Source organism: Camelus dromedarius, chromosome X (genome assembly GCF_036321535.1).
Source record: "Camelus dromedarius isolate mCamDro1 chromosome X, mCamDro1.pat, whole genome shotgun sequence".
Taxonomy (NCBI): domain Eukaryota; kingdom Metazoa; phylum Chordata; class Mammalia; order Artiodactyla; family Camelidae; genus Camelus; species Camelus dromedarius.
The window spans coordinates 24,909,582-24,930,513 of record NC_087472.1 but is presented as its reverse complement, the minus strand read 5'-3'; the positions used below and the strand labels follow the sequence as shown (position 1 = coordinate 24,930,513).

The following is a 20,932-nucleotide window of genomic DNA, read 5'->3' as shown; positions in this document are numbered from 1 at the left end:
AATGGTAGGTGTTATAGTTCATGCACAACTCTCCATAGTGCCTGGTACATAGTGACTCTAAGATGTACATTTTTTTTCACATTTTTGAAACCAGTTGGCCTCTCACAGTTTAATTGGCAGTATTTGTCTTACAACTGATGACATCTTAGATTTGATGAAATAAGATATTAAGTGCCTAATAAGTGTTTAGCTATTACATAAGATGACCACTCATCCATCAGTAAATGCTTATTCAGTGTGAACTGTGTCAGGCACTGTTCTAGGGACTGGGAGAGAGTAGTAAACACAGCACAAATTCCTGCTCTCATGAAGTTTACCTCCTAGTGGGAGACACGCATGAAATACAGATTAACACATAAAATATATCATTTGTCAGATGGCAGTAGGTAGTAAGTAATAAGTGAAACAGAGCAAGGGGAGTGGGACGTGGTGGGGGCAGGGAGGGCTATATTAGATTGAATGGTCAGGCAATGCTTCTCGGACCAGGTGATGTGAAGAGACCTGAATGGGACGAGAGAGTGAGCCATGAGGACAGCTGGGGGAAGATCTTTCCAGGGAGAAGGCATAGCAAGTGTAAGGACCTTGAAGTGAAGGCACCCTTAGGGTCTTTGAGGAGTAGCAAGAGGGCCAGTATGGCAGCAGTGGAGTGAGTACAGAACAGAGGAGGTGGGAGAGAGGATGTTGCAGATTATGGCTGGAAACTTCTAAGTATGTAGATAAGGGTTTCTTGAAACCCTGTCAAAAAGGCTCTAGATGTAAGAGTAGGAACTGTGCATTGGGGCTCAGAGGCATCTAGCAAGGACTGCTGAGTGTCACGGGTACACTGCACTTAAAGCTGGGACACGGCGAGGGGGTTGGCATGGCATTAATTTAGGCAAAGTAAGGAGAGAGGCAGTTCCATTTAGTCTCTTAAACACACTAATGCACAGTCCAAATGATTCATGGTGCAGAACAGTTTGAGGGCAGAATGATAATGATACGTGATCAGAATAACTGGATGAGCCTACTCCACAAAAAAGTGACATTCAGGGCTTAACATTACTGATGGCGTGTAGCACAAACCAGCCTTGGTTTGCTCTTTCAGAAGGCACAACCTCCGTCTTCCCCTCAAGCAGGCTGGACAAAATTCAGGTTATTTTAAGAATACTGAAGAACATGCATAGGGAGACTACATGCAGGACAGAAGAGTACAGAAGTCAGGCTTCTGTCATCATTTAATGCAAGCCATAAGGTTTTTAAAAAATCTTTTTTTCAGATTCCACATGTGATATCATATATTTCTCTTTGTCTGACTTACTTCACTTAATATGATAATCTCTAAGTCCATCCATGGTGCAAGGACCTACTCTATAGCACAGGGAACTATATTCAATTTCTTATAATAAGCTATAATGGAAAAGAATCTGAAAATATATGTATATATATGTATGTGTATGTATAACTGAATTGCTTTGCTACATACCTGAAACTAACATTGTAAATCAATAAAAAATAAAATTAAAAAAATCTATGGTTTCCGAGAAGCCAGGACACACAGTGGCTAAGAGCAATGTTCTTTGAAGGTAGACAGAGCTGGGCTCAAATGTCAGTCTTGTCACTTACTCTTTGTGGGACTTTGGTTAAGTAACCAACTCAAGCCTGTTACCTCCTCTGTAAATTGCAAATGATACCACCCAACCTGAGTTGCTGTGAGGGTTAAATGTGTATAAAGTGCACAGCACTGTAACTGCTCAATAAAACTACCGCTGCATTTTCCTACTAAAAATGTGTTGTGTACCAGGATTTCTCCTGTTTATTATCTCTTGAAATAAAGGGACTCAAATTTATCCTGCCATCAAAATACATACAGACATCAAGAGCAAAGAGAAAGCAAGTTTCCTTAGAATGCTAAAAGCAGTTGTAGCATTCACAGTGTACACACTGAACTGTTAAAGATGGATGTCCAAGTTGACTTTTTAGATACATGGCAACATGCGTAGAACCATTCTTCTTGCTTAAGTCTTACAGTGCTTCTTTCAGAGGCCCTGTGAGGTGCAGTTGTGAAATATATTCAGCGAAGAAGCTGAGACAAGAAAGACAGGTTCTATTGAGAATTCCCTCCCTAGTCCCACAAATGCAAGGTAAGGCCATTTTTTGACTGAATTAAAAGCCATTAAACATTTAACAATCAGAAAATGAAACCCTGTTACTCAGGAACTATGGAGAGATCCAAAGTTTACTTCCTTCTCCCACCAAAAATGCCTCATGTAAAAAAGAATGTCGTCATTTAATCCAAGCATATAACATTTGAGCATTAGACTGGATTATAAGGAATTTAAAGGAATTTTCAGAAAATGGATAGCTCCTCCTGTGCCCCTCCCACATCCCTGAGGTCTATCTTGCTCCAAATGGAATGAATTTCAACAGTGAGTGGTTTATCAATGCAGACATATGCTAAAAGTACATTTATTATGAAACTCTTACATTTGTTAGATTTCCATATTTTACTTCCAATATTTTCTTGGAATTTTCATGACCACATAGGCCCCCACATTTGAAGTGTCTGCACTAAAGGTTCTAATGTCTTCTTAATGATGGCACTTGGTAATTTGCAGACCTAAGAGATCACATGAGTCCTACTGACAATTCAAGAAACAAGAACTTGAGGAACTTAGATGATACAAATTAATCCAAGCTCTTAATACTAAGAACATGGAATAAAAATAAAGTTATCCATAGTGATATAGATTATATCTTTATTATATTTTAATCCATCAATCTAAAAATCACACATATCAGATCAAACAGGAGTACCACAGTATGCTTTATTTAGCAGGTATTAATTAGTTCACTATATTGATACATCCAAAACTTTAGGTAGCAGCAAGCATCAGTCCTTCCAAAGAAGCTTGGGTGAAAAACAATTCTTTATATTCATGAGTTCAAAGTCCTACTATCTGATCCATTGTTGTACTGACATAAAAATGAACTCAGTGAGCAAAGCTAACTGAACACTCAGTTCGTAGATTTTGGGCTTCCTATTTTATTGGAGTTGAAGCAACTTTTGTTTTAACCTTCTGTTAAAATTTTGTGTTTTTCATCTTAATTCTCAAAGAAGAGTTAAACACACATTTGCTAATTATCTAAGATAAAATCATGATACCTAATGAAGAATTAGTCATACTAGTCTCCTACCCAAAAGGTAGAAAAAAACTTTTAAATGAAACCGTAATTCTGAATGTATATGATCTTTCCAATCCACATACCTGGCAAGGTCACAAGCTGATTTAAATAATCGGGCTTTTAGACAATCATCTCAAAAATATTTATTGAAACGAAGCCACTGTTCTTTATGGTGCCATCTTTTGACGAAATAACAAATAAGCAATTGTTTTCAAAGGAGAACATTTTAAAAGAAAATGTTCTTTATATACTTAGCAAATAGAGAAGAGCTTGAGTCTGCAAGTCAGAGTTCTAAGGGAAACATCATTGAGCAATCTGACTTCCTACTCCAGTTTGGAATATATGCTTTTGAGATGCACATATGAAGACAGTAAAGAAAGATGTTGATGAATTTTCTTTTTTTTTTAAACAAAATTTTCCAATTCCAATTATTGCCAAAGAATTTTGGCATCAGTTAATGGCAGCAATACAGTGGTGAGCATCTGAATTTTGCTGAGAGGTAGATGGGAACCAAATCCTTGGATTTAATAACTAACTTAAGATTTAAGCTTAATTTTTTAATCCAAGGAACATTTTAAAAGTGAAGGCAGGTCTTTGGAAACTGTTGTTTTTTAGTTATATAGAGATAAAACAGCTCGATAAAACAAACATCTGCCTTATGCTAATAACAAGTGTGCAAAGCAACCATTTGGACACTACAGAAATACAACGCTGTGCTTCCAAATCAAAAGACAATTCACTAGCCTAGCCAATCAAGCAGACACTGGGATGAGTGGTCTCTAGTACCTTACTCCAGCAGCCAGAGCCATTAGAGGTCCCTTTAGGGATAGAAGGCTGTATCAAGACCAACAAATTACAGAATAATCCTGGTCCAGCTTTGGCCAGGCAGTCATCTCATGATGACACTTCAGGGCCCACTAGCCTCTAGAGTTAGCACTTGGCTGCTGCAAGAAAAAAAAAAAAAGAAACCAATACATTAAAAATATCAGTCAAAACTTATTCATATAGGGGATGAGAGAGTGCAAGAGGCACACAAAACAGAGACACTTCGTTTTGTTTTACTGGAGGATGAATTAACTTTCTGAACAAGTTAAGGCTCTAAGAAAAAAAAAAAACTCTAAATCATAACTCTAAAAAACCATAACCCATTCTATGTCAACACCTTAAAAAAAAGCTGAAGATCTTAGCATAAATGGCAAATCTGTGATAATCGATATATTCCAAACTCCAGTAGGTCCCCCCACAAAAAGCATCATTGTTAAAATGTAGTAGCTACTAACCGTAATGAAAATAACCAGACTTTTGCTATTAAACACAGTACTATGAAGCCCTTTCTTTTCTTTTTTTTAACTAGCAGAAAAACAGATTTAAATCACCTTGATTAGGCGATGGAGAAACTGAGTCATATTATCACAAACCAAATTTTATGTTTACCACCAATGAAAATGAATTCACTGTGTTCCTGAACTTATTTCCTGAAGCAAGGTAAATTCTCTAACAGCTTTGATTTTGCAAATAATGTCAAAGAAGCAAAATACAAGAAACTGCAACATATAAAATCATACTTCAGTAGAAATGCTTTCATAATTGCATCCAGAGGCTTAAAATCATTATTTACTAAAAAACCATATTCTAAGCCACAATTTTTCTTTCAATTACACTTTTACAAAGGAAGAGAAAATAGGAAAAAAAAAAGGAAGAAATTGGTCCTAATACATTTTTTTTTCTTAAAGAGTGCTACTCATGCTCAAGTTAGCTAGCAACTCACTTAGGTTAATCTGTGTATCTTAAACAATCGATTGCACAGCATTTCCTGGCTTTTAGCCAATTGAAACGTAACTTGATGGCCAAAAAAAAAAAAAGCACTAGATTTAATTAATTACACAGACTGATAACCAGTACGACTTTTCCTTCTTCCAATCATATAAGAGATAAAGACAACAATTATAAGGAAGCCCAAGGCTACACCCACTGCAACAGGAATAAGAAAGTTGAGGTCAGAGTCAGCAGAACATTCTTCAGCTGTTAGAAAAGAGACAGAAAGCAAGGAAAGGAAATTAGTAAGGAATGCAATTAAGCAGAAACAAACAAACAAGAAACAAGCATTTTCAAAGTGTACATAGGTTAGTCTTTCAGAGCATTACCCCCTATTTTCTTATTTTCACTATATCCACCCAAATATTTCCAAGCAACTGATCTGCCTGTATCTGTCACTTCATCTCAAATCACACCTAATTCCTTAGTATAAAAAGCAGAAGGTAAGGGAAGAATGGGAAAGGGTCCCAAACAGAATTGTGCTTGCCTAATATGGGAAGATTTTATGGTGAATTGTCTAATGGCACCAGGGGGAAAAGGCTAACATCTTCACTTAAAAACCACTGCCTGCATATTTCCCCATTCCCTTTCTCCCCTGCCACAACTATCATGAAAATATAAATAATTCTGTATGGGTAATAAAAATAAAATTTAAGTTAAAAAGGATTTAGGATCAAGAAAATGCAGTATAATTTTTTCACACAAGTATTAGGTAGCTATCAGGTTATATGTAATTCTTTTCAGCTGAATAGTGGCCTGGGCAGATAATAGCAAAATCCAGTGGACATTGCAGTCCACTCCACTGGACCACCAGGAAGGCGGTGTGCACGTGCAATGTCGATTTTGAGCTCCGGATTCAGACAGAACTGAATTTGAATCTTGACTCTTTCAATTACTAGCTAATGGGCCTTGGTCAAGGAATTAACTGGGTTTCATTTTCCCCATCTGTAAAAGGGGGATAATAATACCTATATTATAAGATATCTGAGGATTCAAAACAACTTTATTTCTAACGTATGTGATGCATATCTCCCATGTTTTTGATCCCATCCAAGGTTCAGGTTTTGAAGTAGCAAACAGAGATCAAAATAGGAGCCACTGAAAAAGCCAATATTCAGTACTTTTAAAAATACTTAAGCAAACAAAGTTGGTATCATGTGTCATTTACTGAAGTAGTACTTAGTGCAGGAACTCAAAGTGCCCAATTCTGACCTCACAGTTTCAAGCTTAAACTAGTTTTACTATTGAGTGACTAGGTTTCATTGGGACAATTTTTATCAAAATGCTACTAATGGTTTTGTTGCCCACTAGATATGTAACCACAGTGAAGTCACTCTTCTTTCTGTAAAAATTATGGGGTTAGAGTAAATAATCTTTAAGCTCCTTTCCAGCATAAGTCTAATGCAATTAACAAAATGTGATGTTTGGTGTTATTTATGATTGAATAATAACTTGCATTTTTTCCTCTAATTTTATCTTTTCCTCCTCTTGCAATTTTGTCATTCATTAAAAAAAAAACAGTTGCTAAGGTTCTGAGTATACATCATGAATTTCAGTAATGACATTAGCTTTTATTGAAAGTTTTACTGTTTTACTGAAAGCTTTCAGAGACTGACATCTGGGTACCAAAATACTGTAATCAGTGAGTTACAGAAAGTCTGAACAAGCCAATATATACATAGAATGAATTAATAAAATAATCACTTCAATGTGAAAGTCTCCTTAAGTCTATTGATTAAGCTTCCTTCTTATTTATCTCTATATTCAACATCTGTGCTGCACTTTTAACACGGAGCATGCTTCAATAGGGGCTGATTATCAAGTTCATTTTAATGCCAACAGCTTCTCTCTACACCCCCATCTATGCTCTGCCCCACAGGGGCCATCCTGGCAAAAGCAAGAGCCTAGTTGCTACGCTTCACTGCCTCCCTTCTGAGATTGCTGTTAGCTTACATTTCATAAGTACTAGTCTGATGACAACACTAAATAGATTTTAATGCTCTAGAGATCAACAATATGAGGTAGAGAAACACAACACAATCTCTCCTAATTAGTTCATAGAATATTTCTATCTTTCAATGCTAATCAGGCATCCAAGGAAGAGAAAAACATAAGGGAAAAAAAAAGGCAAATGGTTAAACATGCTTGAATCTTTTCAGTCTTTTGCTGAAAAAGAAATACTTTTTAAAACTGAAGCCAGTTTAAGTTCTGTTGTGGCCTCTTGGGTCTGTTTTTTACCTAGGGAAAAATCACAAGCCTAAGATACTGAATTTATTTGTAACTTGAGAAATCAGCCAAAGTCACGTAAGCTAAAAAATGCTGATGGTCCTGAGGACATTCAACTAAAAACCAAGTTTAAGCATAGCTGATGGGCATTTAGACCACATCAATATTTATTTAATGAACTAGATGCAAAGGCACTGTGATGAGTTTAAATCAGGATAGTTCTTATACATTGAAACAGAACACCGGTAGTGAAACAGTATTTATTAATTCCATTAAGAGACAACTACATATTTTATCCTCATAATGGCCATGTTAATAAGTTTAAGGTATCTTAGGTTAGAATCAAAATTTGGCCAAGGCTTCTTAAGACAGATCTTAAAACATTGCACACCGATGTTCTTTTTAACAAGTTTGTCTTCAGGACCAGTAAACACAACATTTTTTAAAATTTTAAGCTGTTCTATTGACAGTTCTTATTAATGAAGAATTATCCCAAAATGCTGGGACTGATTTGAATTAATGTTTCAATATATCCATCTTAAAGAACAAAGTGTTTCAAAACTGAAAGGCAAGAAAATCTTGTTATGTGCATGTATTTTTATATAATCAATCAGATTGCAGGTTCTAAAACTGCTCATATCCAGCATGATGGCGCTTGAGACCAATAAAGTAAGCCAGCAACACTAGAATAAGCACTCCTGCCAAGGCTGCTCCCACCGCTATGGGCACAAGGAAGTTGTCGTCATCTGCACTGCAGTCTTGAGCTAGATGTGGAGAAAGGACAATTGAGAACAGAAACAGTGACAAAATGTCAAATCTGCACATTTTAAGTTAAAATGATAGTACTTCCCAACACATAGTTTGTTTTTTTATACCAAGGCAACAAATCACTGGCATTGATACCAGCAAATGAGATGGTCCACAGAAGTGACTTTCCAAACAACCAAATCATGCACTTTAAAGTACCCCCACCAAATGCAGTCGTTTTGGATGAAAGATATATAAAGTGATCGCATACTTCTCGGATTTCTTAAACAGAAGATAATGGAGAAATACAATTAGACTTTCCTTGATGATCAAGCTGTGAGCTTTCAGAGGCAAAGGGTAAAGATGTGGAAGCAGCACAGTGCCTGGAACACTGCAGACTGTGAAGCATTAATGAACAACCATACAAAGCACATATAAGAACTCAATGCACAGCAATATGGGGGTCATTTAATAGTAGGAAAAGATACAAACTGGCCCTGATTGCATAACTGTTTGCCTCAAGATGTTCAGTCTAGTGTAAGAATCAGACAGGAAATCAGCGGTTTTCATTTCAAAATGTGCTATAACGGGGGAAGGCAACACACAGTGTCATGGTAGTATTTCAGAGGCACACAACTCAGCCTTGTTACACAAGACGTAGTTTGAAAGAGGTGAAACTGGAGCTGAGTTTTTAAGAATGAATAGGAATTAACCAAATTAACCATGCAGGAAATGGGCTTCCAGGTATAGAAAACAGCACAGACAAAAATATGGAGGGTCAGAAAACATACCACTTCAGGGGAAACGCAAGCAGGTTGTCGTAGCTAAAACAATGGATCAAAAGGTACTATTGGAAAAGAGGTAGGAAAAGGGTACTAGGATCAGCTCACAAAGGCATTGTATGCTCGAGGTAGTTTGGTGTTATACTGATGGCAAAAAAAAAAAAGCGACAGAATTTTAAGCAGGGTATTTTTGTCAGAAGTTATGGCAGATGGAAGATTGGAGGTATTAAGTTAGGAAGCGCCTCTATTGCTAGAAGCCAGATGACCAGTAATATGGTCCTGAACTCGATTAATGAAGTGCAGACGCAGAAGGGACTGACTAGAGATCCAATTAGAAGACAGAATTGACCAAATGGATGTAGGGGGTGTGGTAGGAGGAGATAATAGAATGGCCTCCAATCCCATGCTTGAGTGATCATATAGATGCTGGTGCCATTCGTGATAGGGAACACAGGAGGAATGCACACATTTCAGGTTTGTAGTTACTTTTGTTTGTATGGGTTAGTTCTTTTCAATTTAATTTAAAAATTTTTTGTGTCGGGGGAGGGTGGAGAGGGATATGTGGAAGAGGAAGACATTCAGTTTTAGATCTGCTGAGTTTAAGATACCTCTGTCCCAACCAAGTAGTTGATGTACATAAGTGATATTTCAAACCAGAACAAAGATATTTCTCAGCAAGGGCAGATGGAATAGTAAGAGGCCCAGAGACAAAACCCTTGGGAATACCAATATTTGAAGAATAAAGGAAGGAAAAAAATTAGGAAAGGCAGGTAGAAAATAGTGCCACAGAAGCCAAGGAAGGAAACAGTTTCAATTAGCATGGGAGAACAGTGTAAAACATTAGAGACGCCAGAGAAATGTCCATTGGATCTAGCGATATGGAGGGTGGGGAGCTGGGAGTCAAATTGCTACAGGTTTAGGAGTGAATGGGAAGTGACTGGTTAGGAGCTCAAGAACCTGGAATGAGGAACAGTTTAGAAGGACAAACGGTAGATAGTTAGAAGTGGGATGTACTGTCAAGAAAGACTATCTTCAGGTGGAAAAGGATGAGGGAAAAGAGCAGGAGCATTTTATAGGCTGAAGATGCTGAATGGTACAGTCTCCTAGGAGGTAGGAGAAATGGGATTCCAGAAGCACTGGCCAGGAAAAGAAAACCTACTGAGACTGGAGAAGAAAGGAATAGTGCAGATGGAGATACGTTTGCAGAGGGGGAAGAAGGCAGCTAGGGTGTTGAACCATCACTTCTCACTATTTTCCATTTCCTTGCCTCTTATTGATTCTCCTGGCTTTCAATTTACCAGGGACTGATAAATCAGATAATTAAGCTTATCAGAATTTGCCGAAAATTAAAATGAATAGCTGCAAGGCAAATCTGATTGTGCTTGCATGTAAGAAACGTGCCAGTCTTTTGCTAGCCTCTGAGGCAATAACGGGGAACAAGATGCAACCCTGGAGTTTATGTATTTTATGAGACATTGACTCTGGCTGCCAGCTCAGTGGTCTTTTTTACTTGCTTTTTGGTTCTGTTAAAAATCCAGATAGCTGAGGTTGCCAGATGTGACTTGTGAATATACGGTGTTAAGAGCTCCCAGGTAGCTTCTCCCCTTCAATTTCCCAAATTACCACCCAGCATATAAACTATCAGGTGACATGAACCATAAAGGATTATGCCTTGGATTTAATATAACTTGGTTTCTTAAAAATTCATTAGTAGATTAATTTCTTATTCTGGCAATGAATTCAAAGTCCTCTCTTTCTCAAATTGGGTTTTTGACCTAGTACTGAAATGACTCTCATAAATACTGCCAATAAGGCTTTCGTGCAAGACAAATATTACCAGAGTAGATCAAAGAGGCAATTCTGCTAATACAAAGATCTTTCTAGATTCTGTCACTTACTTAAAATGCTCTCAATTAGCATGTGAAGTATTAATTTATAATAACTATTGATTTTATGAATTTATTAAACTTTAAAAATTCTTTAGGTAATGGAAAGAAATTTGGGTAAAACAATAATTTGAATAGGATCACATCCTGAAAGAAAACCTCATTCTGTAAGTCATCTTGACCTATTTGCCTAATGTACACTTGAGACCATAATGAAAAGTCTATTTGTAGAAGAGTTTAATAGTCACAGAAAGTGACATTTTTAAAAGATAAAGTTTCACAGCCACTGAAATTTCAATGAAAAGGTTCATGTAGATTTTTAAAATTCTGTTAATCTTCAATTTTCTGTTAGTTCAGAAACTTTTCAAATACGATTTTCAGTGTGAGAGTTGGAAAGCTAAGATACACATTTATAAAATATAAAGGAAACCCTTCTTTAAAACCAGTGTATCTAAATTTCTCTTTGGAAGAATCAGTATTAAGAAGCACATTCTTATGTGGCATTTTATTAAATACCTTTTATCTATAGTCAAACTGAAGTACATTACATGACTCTTAAAAGATACTTGAAGCTATTCTGTACTAGCTTCAAACATGTCTACACTAGTTTCAAAAACAAGATATGGCAATTAATGATGCAGAAAGTTAGCTACCATGATAAAAGCTCAGGAGACAGGTAGTGAGAGAAATGAGCCCAAGACAATGTAACACTGTCTACCCAACTGAACAGATAAAATGCTATAATCTTAAAAATAGCTGAGTCTTACAAGAATTCCTCCTAAAAACTGCAAGAAACTTCAGATGGTGTGCTTTACACTGTATGTAAATATGTTCTTGATACCTAACAAGTGGCTTCTTACCAGATTCTTTCTAAAAATACTCAAATGTTTATTTATCATCATTGAAATGAAAACTATCACTCAATGCTGACTGGTATATATAAAATAAACAAGTTTATACTGTATAGCACAGGGAAACATACTCAATATCTTGTAGTAGCTCACGGTGAAAAAGATTATGAAAATGAATATATGTATATTCGTATATGGCTGAAGAATTGTGCTGTACACCAGAAATCGACACAACATTGTAAACTGACTATACTTCAAAAACAAAACAAAACAAAAAAACCTATCACTCAAAGAAGTAAGAGTAACAGGACTTTAAAGCCCTCAGTCCCCAGATGAAAAAACTGAGACCTCTGAAGTTGAGTGGCTTGACCAAGGTCACATGGCAACTCAGCCAGTAGAGTTGGGAGCTATGATGATTAATTGGCAGTCACATGGCTTAACTGGGTCATCCAGAGGAAAGTTACTAGCCAGGCTGCCAAGTTTTTTTGTGTGTGATATATGAAAGTGGGTTGGGAAGCTATCTGGAAATTGGAAGGTTCAAAAGCATTTTAGGGTGATCTGAGAGAAAGATTACACACAATCCTATTTTGGTTCAGATCAATAGCTCGGTTTGTGTGGCTGCAATGTATAGCTGCTACATACAGATATTCAGTATCAGCCTCAGCTTAGGAGTTGAGAAAAGTGTACAGAGATACTCTGCCGCTTTTACTATGAAATAAATATTCTAGACCACTGGTTTTCTAATTAGCTACACATCAGATTCACCTGGGAAGCTTACACACACACACACACACACACACACACACACACACACACACACAATCTCATTCCAGACCTGCTAAGCTAAATCCTCTAGGAGTGGAGCTTGAAATTTGAATTTTTGTAACTAGCTTCCTGTGTTTCTTACTCTATAGCCACCTCAGCATCAAAAGGGACCGATCTATGGGACCACTCTTCCACATAGTAATACACGGATCATTCTGGAAATAATTTAGTTCTACTTCTAAGCATTTCTTAAGTTTTTCCTTTTGGAAGAAATTGCCATTATATAGTATATAAAATCTAGACTTTAACCAACTGGAAAAAAATGTGAGCAAGTTTTCTTAAGAAATAAAAGAAACTTTATTGTTTTAGAAGCAATATTTTGAGCAAATGGACAGGCAAATATCTAAAGAGAAACACCATACATCAACTAGTGGTTTAAACATTTGCAGAAAAAAACATGAGAAGTATTTACATGGACCAGTTTCTTTATACAAATGCTAACACATGAAAAACACCCAGAACCAAATAGAGTGTTAGACCATTGAGGTGTAAACCCAATAAAACAAATAAAACTACAAAAGGTACAAAGAACACATGGCTATGGGAAATAACAGTGTAAATAACAGTATGTAAACTGGCCCATGTAAAATACAAAAATACTCAATGAAGTCAGATTTTCTATAAAACAGTGCTAATTAGAGGTATTTTAATTTGAATCAGATATATAATCTAAATGTAGAAACTTTTAGAAACATTAACAGCGTTAAGCCAGTGCCACCCACTCGTGCTTCCAATTTTTATTTTTTTAAAAAAGCTGCTGCTTTGTTTTGACTCATGAGAAATATCTAGGGCTCACATTCTTGTAAGCATTATCCTTTCTTATAAGGTTAACAATCTTACACTAAAATACTATTTAAATAAAAAATAATTTTTAAAAATCAGATTTCTACTTAGCCTTTAAAAAGTGCCTTAAGCTGGCAGTGCAGCTAAATGTAGCTTTAAGAGAGGGGCTAGTCAGAAGTCCGATTCTGAGCCAGGACTATTTTCAGGCTACTCTAAACAGAGAGCAAATTTAAGTGAAAGAAAACATTTATCATGCCAATATAACTCGAAAGATAGTTATAGACGTACACATGCTAACATGCAGTTGCCTCTGTGTGTGTCTGTATTGCTAGATTACCAAATTAATTCAACATAAATAACATTTTGGAATCCAGATATCTCATTTTCTAGTAAATGGGGGGGGGGGGAGACATAATCTCCCACCCTCCAAAACATGGAACCTTCCATATATGGCTGCATATTAACGATGTTTTAATATTTGCTCAGCCATCCTAATACCAAAAAGCCGCAAAAAACAAACCTCCTAGAAGCAGCAAGAAATACTTGATGTGTTAGCCATCAAGCTGAAATGTTTTGCTTTCTCATATAAACATCAGGTGGTGCAGAGTAAATGGACAATTGGCGCATCTCCCCAGAGCATAAAAGTGAACACAAAGTACATGAATTAATGATTCTACCATAATGAACAATAATAATGTAAGCTTTGATTAGTATAGAACTATGTAGATGTAAACGCCAAATTAGTAAATGTTGTAGCAATCAATGCAAGCTAGAAACACAGAACAGGTTCCTAATGAACTAAGAGAAGACCAAGACTTTCGGGTTAGGTGCAAGTTACTTTCTAAGTGTAAGTGCACTTCCGTATTTAGGTTCTAGGACATACTGGCATTTCTTCTTTAAGGAAACAAAAAGAAAAGAATAAAACAATCTACCACCAACAAGGATACTAGAAGGGCTAAAGAGAAATCTACATTAGTTTTAGCACTGCATGTAGAGGCCAATTTATGGGTACAAAAGACTAATGCCCTAAATTGGCACTGCCTAGCAATTATCTCTAAAGCATCTAGAGAAAATGCATTGAAATGCCCAGTTGGAATAGTCTTGTGTCTTACAATTTGAAAGATTGAAATATCCAGTTTTTTTATGAAAAGGATTAAACAATAAGATTAGCATCTATTCTAAAATTTAAAAAGCTCTTGTATCTTTTGTCACTATAGCCACATTAAATACAAATCTATTCAAAAGGCAGTAGGAAAGCATTCATTGCTAAGAACAGAAAAATACTAGACCCTGTTCAAATCTACTGGTATAATCTCTCATAGTCAAATATGCAGCAAAGCCAAAGCAGCTAAGTTAACCTGCAAACAAAATCACCAAAAAATGCAAAAGGAGCAAGTACAAATCCACTGCAGAATGTGTTGTCTCAATTCAACTACATGAAGGGAGGACAGGGATCTCTTTTTAAAAACTTTTTCCTAAACTGTGTCTTTCTAGTTAGAATATCTAAAATGAAAAGACTGAAATACTAATTCAGAATAAAATAGAATTTATAAGCCACGTGATTTTTGCACATATTTTTTGCTACAGAAATAAGTTTTAAATTCCTTCGTTGGGAAAACCAAGATCATGTGACTAATATGGATTTTATCGGTTTGGGGGTATTTCTATCTATTTAAGCTTGAAATCCTCCATACTATCTGTTCTAAGATCAGAACTGCAACTAAATACACCTTAGATTGAACAGTATTGCATGTTGGAACTTGTACTTGCTTCATTGTTTTATAACAGAGTCACGTGTGGATTAGTGTTACAGAGTCTGATATCCAGCATAACTTTTTCTTCTGCCAATTAGGTAAGCAATCACTATAACAATAATCAAGCCTGAAAGGCCAGCACCAACTATAATTGGTATTAGAATGGTGTCATCATCCAGCGAACACTCTTGGGCTGTAAGTGAGAAAAAGTGTGTAACAAATAATGAGTATAATAAAAAATGATGTCCACAAGTAAAAAATGTTGATTTAAAAAGTCAGAAATGCTCTTATAAGATCAACTTTAAGTAATTAAGACAGGTATACTTCAATGATAAAGCTACATCAAGTTATGGATTATTCTAGAATTAAAATCCTAAACTTATGTCCTTTCATTCATGTATGTGTGTATAGGGACATTCATATCTATGAATACATACTCACATCTACGAGTAAAACGCATACACGTGTGTCTGTTTCTTTGTTTATATCCGAGTGCTTTCCAAAACAGGAGTGTTAAACAGAAATGAAGAGAGCTAATCTAGCTAGATTTCTACATAGGCAGACTTGACTCTTTATGGTAGAGTAAATGTCTTTTGGGAAACTGAGAGAAGATTAGGAAGGTTTAATCATGGGATTAAACAACCAGGCTGGCTCTGGAATCCTTCAGAGCAGAGTTGGCAAACTATAATATAGCCCATGAGCCAAATCTGGCCCAAGGGCTAAAAATGCCTTTTGAACATTTTTAAATGATCAGAAAAAAACAAGATTTTGTGACTCATAAGAATTACATGAAATTCCAGTTTCAATATCCATAAATCAGGCTTTATTGGAACATGGCCACACTCATATTTATTGCCTATGGCTGTTTTCACAGCAGAGCTGAATAGCTGTGACAGACAATATGGCCTCCAAACTCAAAACACTTAACTGGCTGTCTGGGCCTTTACAAAAACAATTTGCAGACTCCTGACTTCCAATATATATACATGCTTTTAGTGGCTGCAAAAGTCAAGAAACTGGGAGTCCTTACTAATTTTGAGTGTGTTTACTACATTTGTCAATCTGCTCAGGGCTGGCAACCCACAGGGGATTTTTTTTTCTATTTCCAGAGTAGTCTGATCCAGTAAAATCCAATCAACACTCTTTGACCTTACTGAAAATCTCTTTCCTCTTCCTGTATAGTCAAGTTTAACCAGTGTGTTGTATTTATAGGTACCCACAGTCAGGAACCTAGCTCCACAAATAGATTATGCATTTGTTATCAGTATTAAATGTTGTCTACTCCTCTGGGTGACATTTTTAATACTATGAACATAAACACCAAAGTTTCAAATTAGAGGAGAAACACAGGTCATCTCTATCACAGCTGACTAGATAAACAGGCTTGAGCTCATTTTATACTGCAAATGATTTTAAATTCTAAACACAAATCTGGACCTAAAATTAGGGTAATGATGTAAGGGAGCTAGATAAAGACTCAAAAATAAAACTACTAAAGAATCAAAATAATTGAAGTCCATAAGCAAAACTGACAAAGGGGAGAGTGAATTCTTGAAAGTATTTTTAAACTGTGATTAACCTCTCTAGTCACAAGAATGGTAAGGTGAAGAGCCGGATTTACTTGCGCCAAACCAAGTCAGGCTAGGTATTCAGTACCACCTCAAAACAGTTCAACAGGTCACAGCATATTCACTTTTAAACTCAGCTTCCACAATGCCTTCTAAACCATAGAATTAATTGTTAAAAAGGATGTGGACAACTGGAGCGGCTCTGCTCAGCCAAGCTGTGTTCCATAAACCCTCAATTTTAAGTAATTGGTTTAAAAGGAAAGTCAATTAGGGAATTTTATGTACTTTTTCTTCTTTGTGCAAATTTTAATCTTGTAATGCCAAATGCATCTTTCATATTCATATAAATACACTGTAATGAGCCCTTTCCAAAAGTTTCACTAAAAATCTGATAAATACCACCATTAACTCTGAGTAGACCTTCAAAACGCCTCATTCACACTGGCACATGCTTTTCAAACTCTCCAGATGATGCCGGCTGGCCAAAACATAGGTCAATATATCTGAGGCTTACCTACCGCAATCTTTTGTCTTAAAATACAACCAAACTGCTTTAATTTGGGTATGAAAATGTTCCCAGACAGAAGATGGCCCCAAGAAGGCAGATGCAAGATGCTCAAAAACTGCTGCCCCAAAGTGCCATCCTTCCCACAAACTAAAACCCACAGAGGAGCGTCTGTACATTCAGTCAAGATCACTTAAAGCTCTTACCAGTTTTTAGCTTTAAGAACTTTGTTGCAAAGGTTTTCAGATCACCAAAAAAAAAAAAAAAAAAAAAGAAAGAAAAAAACCCTAATCTGAGCAAAATGATGAGCCAAATATAGAGTTACACAAACTTGCTCAAGGCTATGAGAACTCTACAACAGTGTCGAGAGGTGAATTCATATTTCTCCAATTTGATGATTAAATTTCCATGACTCAAAGGAAAAGCCACCTAGCAGTTACGATAAGAACATAAATTATTAATAAACCTTGCTTGCTTCTTACCTGTAGAATACTTTCCTTCCATCACACTGAAAGGTTGAACCCTTAGATCAAAGGTATTTATCTGAAATGTTCCAGACACTGAAACAGTCTGCTCTTTGTTGCACATATAAGAGCTTCCCAGGGGGGCATCCCAGTAGCTGAGGTTGTTATTTGCAATGCTGAAAACTTTAAAGAAAAAAAAACACATGTTAGTAACTGCTTATCCTGTCAACATAAAAGTGGGACAGTCCTCAGGATTTTTCAGCGAAGTATGGGAACCTGGGGTACAGGGCCTACCCTACCCAAAAAGCAATCCTTAAGATCACTGGGTTCCCTATCTTTCTATAGGTGTTTCTGTAGTCTAAAACCCAGTCACATCCTTAACTCTTATCTATCCTGCTTTGAAAATATGAGATACTGCAAAAGATAGAATGCTATAGTTCTAAGTTACTGGTTTTAAGTTATGGTCAAAGTCCAGTTCTCACACAGAAGCTTCTGTTCCATTAAATAAGGTACTACTTGGTAATAAGACAGTAACAGTTGCCATTCCTTCAGTGTAACCCATACCCTTCTTCCTGAGCCGAAGGTTTTGCTTACCAGAGCCATTAACCAAGTACATGCTGACACTCACTTCCTTCAGATAGAATCGGTTTTCATTTTTCTGTGTGAAAAAGAGCTCCAGTTAATCGACACAGCACAACTGTCTACAGGTACAGTTAGTATCTATAGAGGAAAAGCAGGCAAATCCTATCACGCAGAAGCAAAACCATGCATTAGACCTGGGCCAGCAGAATAACTGCAGCCAATGGAAAGGGACTCAAAATGCGACAGAAAGCCTTTTGCTCTGCATTTTGTTTCCAACTTTTGGAGCAGGTGTACTCATGTGGTCCTTAGGACCTCAGTAATTCACTCCCTCCATTCTGTTCTCCCTGTCACTTTCTGAGACCTCTTCATAACTTCCAGCCTGGATTACAACAGCCTCTTCCCGGGGCCCCCTGTCTTTCAGCCTCTCCAACTCGGATCTTTCCTTCACTGCTCTTATCTTTCTGAAGCACTCATCTGATCAGCCAGTCGTTCTAATTATTTCAGAACTCAGTATGAACAAGGTAACATATCTAAGTGTTCCAGGGAGATAGCCAAATGAGCCTGGATCCTGCCCCCGTGTTTGCCATCTGCCAGATAAAAGATAAATACATACATAATGAACTATATTCAAAAAAGAAAGGGATAAGTTATGAAAATTAAAAGGAGAGAAATTACTTCCTACTAGGGGAGGAGCAAAAGTAATAATACAAGCTTAGGGATGGACCATTTGCACTGAGTAGGATTCAATTAAGAGACAAGCAGGAAGGAGTGTTTGAGAAGGCAACAGCACGAGTGAAGGTAGTCGAAAATAAGCCTCAGCACAAGTACTCTAGCATTTTAGAACTCACCAAGTGCCAAGCGCTGACCTTAAGACTTGACCTATGAGGCTTCACTGAATAATTACAATACCTATTTTGAGATGCAGTAATCAAAGTATGGAGGTGGTGTTAAGCAACCTCGCCAAGGCTATCTAGTTAGTAGCAGTCAGTGAGCTGGGATCCGAACCCAGGAGTCTGGCTGCAGAGCGCAGGCACTGGCTACCACGAGGCTCTCCTACCTCGCTGATGTGCACAGGGGATGGGGTGAGGGAAGCATGAGATTCTTGAGAAGGGAACAGAGTCAAAAAAGCTGGATATGCAGGTTACATTGCATGGGGGGTGGGGTGAGGTAGGGAGAGGCTTGATCTATCCTGCCATGGAATGTAGGTTTTCTTGAGGGCAAAACAGAATCACTGAAGGTTTCTGAGGAAGAGCTGTGTTGCAGGAAGGTAAGCCAACGCAGAAGCACATGGGGGGAGGGAGGAAGAGGTGGGACTAGTTAGGAGGCTATTTGAACCCTCCAGGTAAGAGGGAATGCAGGCTGGAATCAGTAGAGAATAAAAACGAGGGGGCAGACTGAAAACAATTTCAGGAGGAAGCATTGAGGAGGACTCAACAACCTCAACACGTCTCTCCTCAGCTCGACATTCAACGGTCTCCACAATTTGTCCCAACTACTCTTTCACACTTACCTTTCACTACACGTGCCACACGCCTCATTCTCCCACCTGGTCTTGATTGTGTGTCCAGGGATAGCTTGTACTTTTTCACTTACTCTCCTTATCCCCCATGTGTACAAATCTGACCCATCCTTGAAGGTCCAGTTCAAATGCCATCTCTTCTGTTAAACCCTCCTGCCTCTCCTCCAGCCAGAATTAACTGCTCCTTCCTCTACACTCCCATAGTGCTTTGTATTCTCTGGTCTGGCACTCATCCCACTTTGCATGGACCTTCCACAGTCCTCTAACTGCCCACAGAATCAAATCCAAAAGCCAGCATGGCATTCAATGCCTTCCACAGAACCAGTGATCTTTTCTATATTGCTATCTTTACCACTAAATAAACTATGGGCATCTTAAGAATACAGGCCTTCTTCTTTGTATCCCACCATAGCATCCTATATTTGTACACCGAATTCAATAAATTATCCTTAGACACATCTCTCATGATAGGGATGAAGGTGAGATGGGGCCCACTTATCTCTGGTAACATTGCAGGTGTTTCTTGATTTTTCACAGTGCCTGTAGCATGGTTAAAATGTCACTACTCTGGATTACATTTTAGAATTGTCTGCTGGGCAATTAAGTGACATAATTATTAAATATTACATATTTCCCCATTAGAGCCAGAAGAAACCATGTTCATTTTAGGATCCTATTTCAGCTAGAAAGATCAAACTCAACCACTCAAAAGGGAATGAATCTAAAATGTTACTTTCTTCATTCTTATTGACTATAATATAATCTGTGTGTGATAACACGGGAAGCCTCCTCTTACCACACTCAAGATGACAAGCTTAACCATTTTTTTAATAGTAATTCAGTGGTCATTTAAAAAATAGTAATTCACTGATCATATATATACTATAACAGAAGAGTTATTTGAGTGCTGGAAAAGGGAAGTTTTTTGTAAACCTTTCTAAAATATAATCCTCAATTAGTCAGCATATATTCCAAAATAAAAAAGGCTTTAGACTCCAAGTTTCAACATAATACCAAGTTTACCAAGTTTTGACATGAAACAAATACATACCTAACTTTTTATGTATCACATGTTGAGAATGTTTCCCCATCCCTAGATGGAGTAATCTGATTTAAAAGCAGAACAGTTGTTTTATCCACATATACAATAGCTCTTAGTTTGAGAACTACTGGTGGTTGACCCGTTTCCCTCATTGATGGCTAGCCCCTCTTTCCCATTCCCATTTGCTATAACGTGTACACACACACACACCCTTCAAAAATTATAGGAATAACAATTGTTTCTGAGAAGGTAGAATTAAAGGCCCCTGATGATTAATTTATGCTAGTAAGAAGTAGAACACACGTGCTTAACCTAGAAACTTCTATTTAGGGTTCAGCCCCTAATAGAAGCATGAGCAACAAAAACCTGAATGCTGCCATTATATACCGCCTTGACTTAAAGCCTGTGAAGTCCTTACTTA

At 37.1% G+C, this 20,932-nt stretch overlaps 1 protein-coding gene across 3 annotated transcripts in view; it reads right to left on the bottom strand.

Annotated features, from left to right (window-relative positions):
* Positions 1-2,718: 2,718 nt before the first annotated feature.
* LAMP2 (lysosomal associated membrane protein 2) overlaps positions 2,719-20,932 on the bottom strand; it is a 36,295-nt gene continuing 18,081 nt past the window's right edge. Inside the window, exons 7-9 of one of the 3 annotated variants that reach the window (XM_064482794.1) lie at positions 17,963-18,026; positions 17,387-17,551; positions 2,719-5,184 (exon numbers count right to left, since the gene is read on the bottom strand). In XM_064482794.1, the coding sequence (XP_064338864.1) occupies positions 5,042-5,184; positions 17,387-17,551; positions 17,963-18,026 (372 nt within the window). In that variant the 3' untranslated portion in view covers positions 2,719-5,041. Of the gene's footprint in view, positions 5,185-6,516; positions 7,968-12,567; positions 15,025-17,386; positions 17,552-17,962; positions 18,027-20,932 lie in introns of those variants that run through there. The other 2 variants (XM_010991652.3, XM_010991653.3) reach the window with 2 other exon arrangements.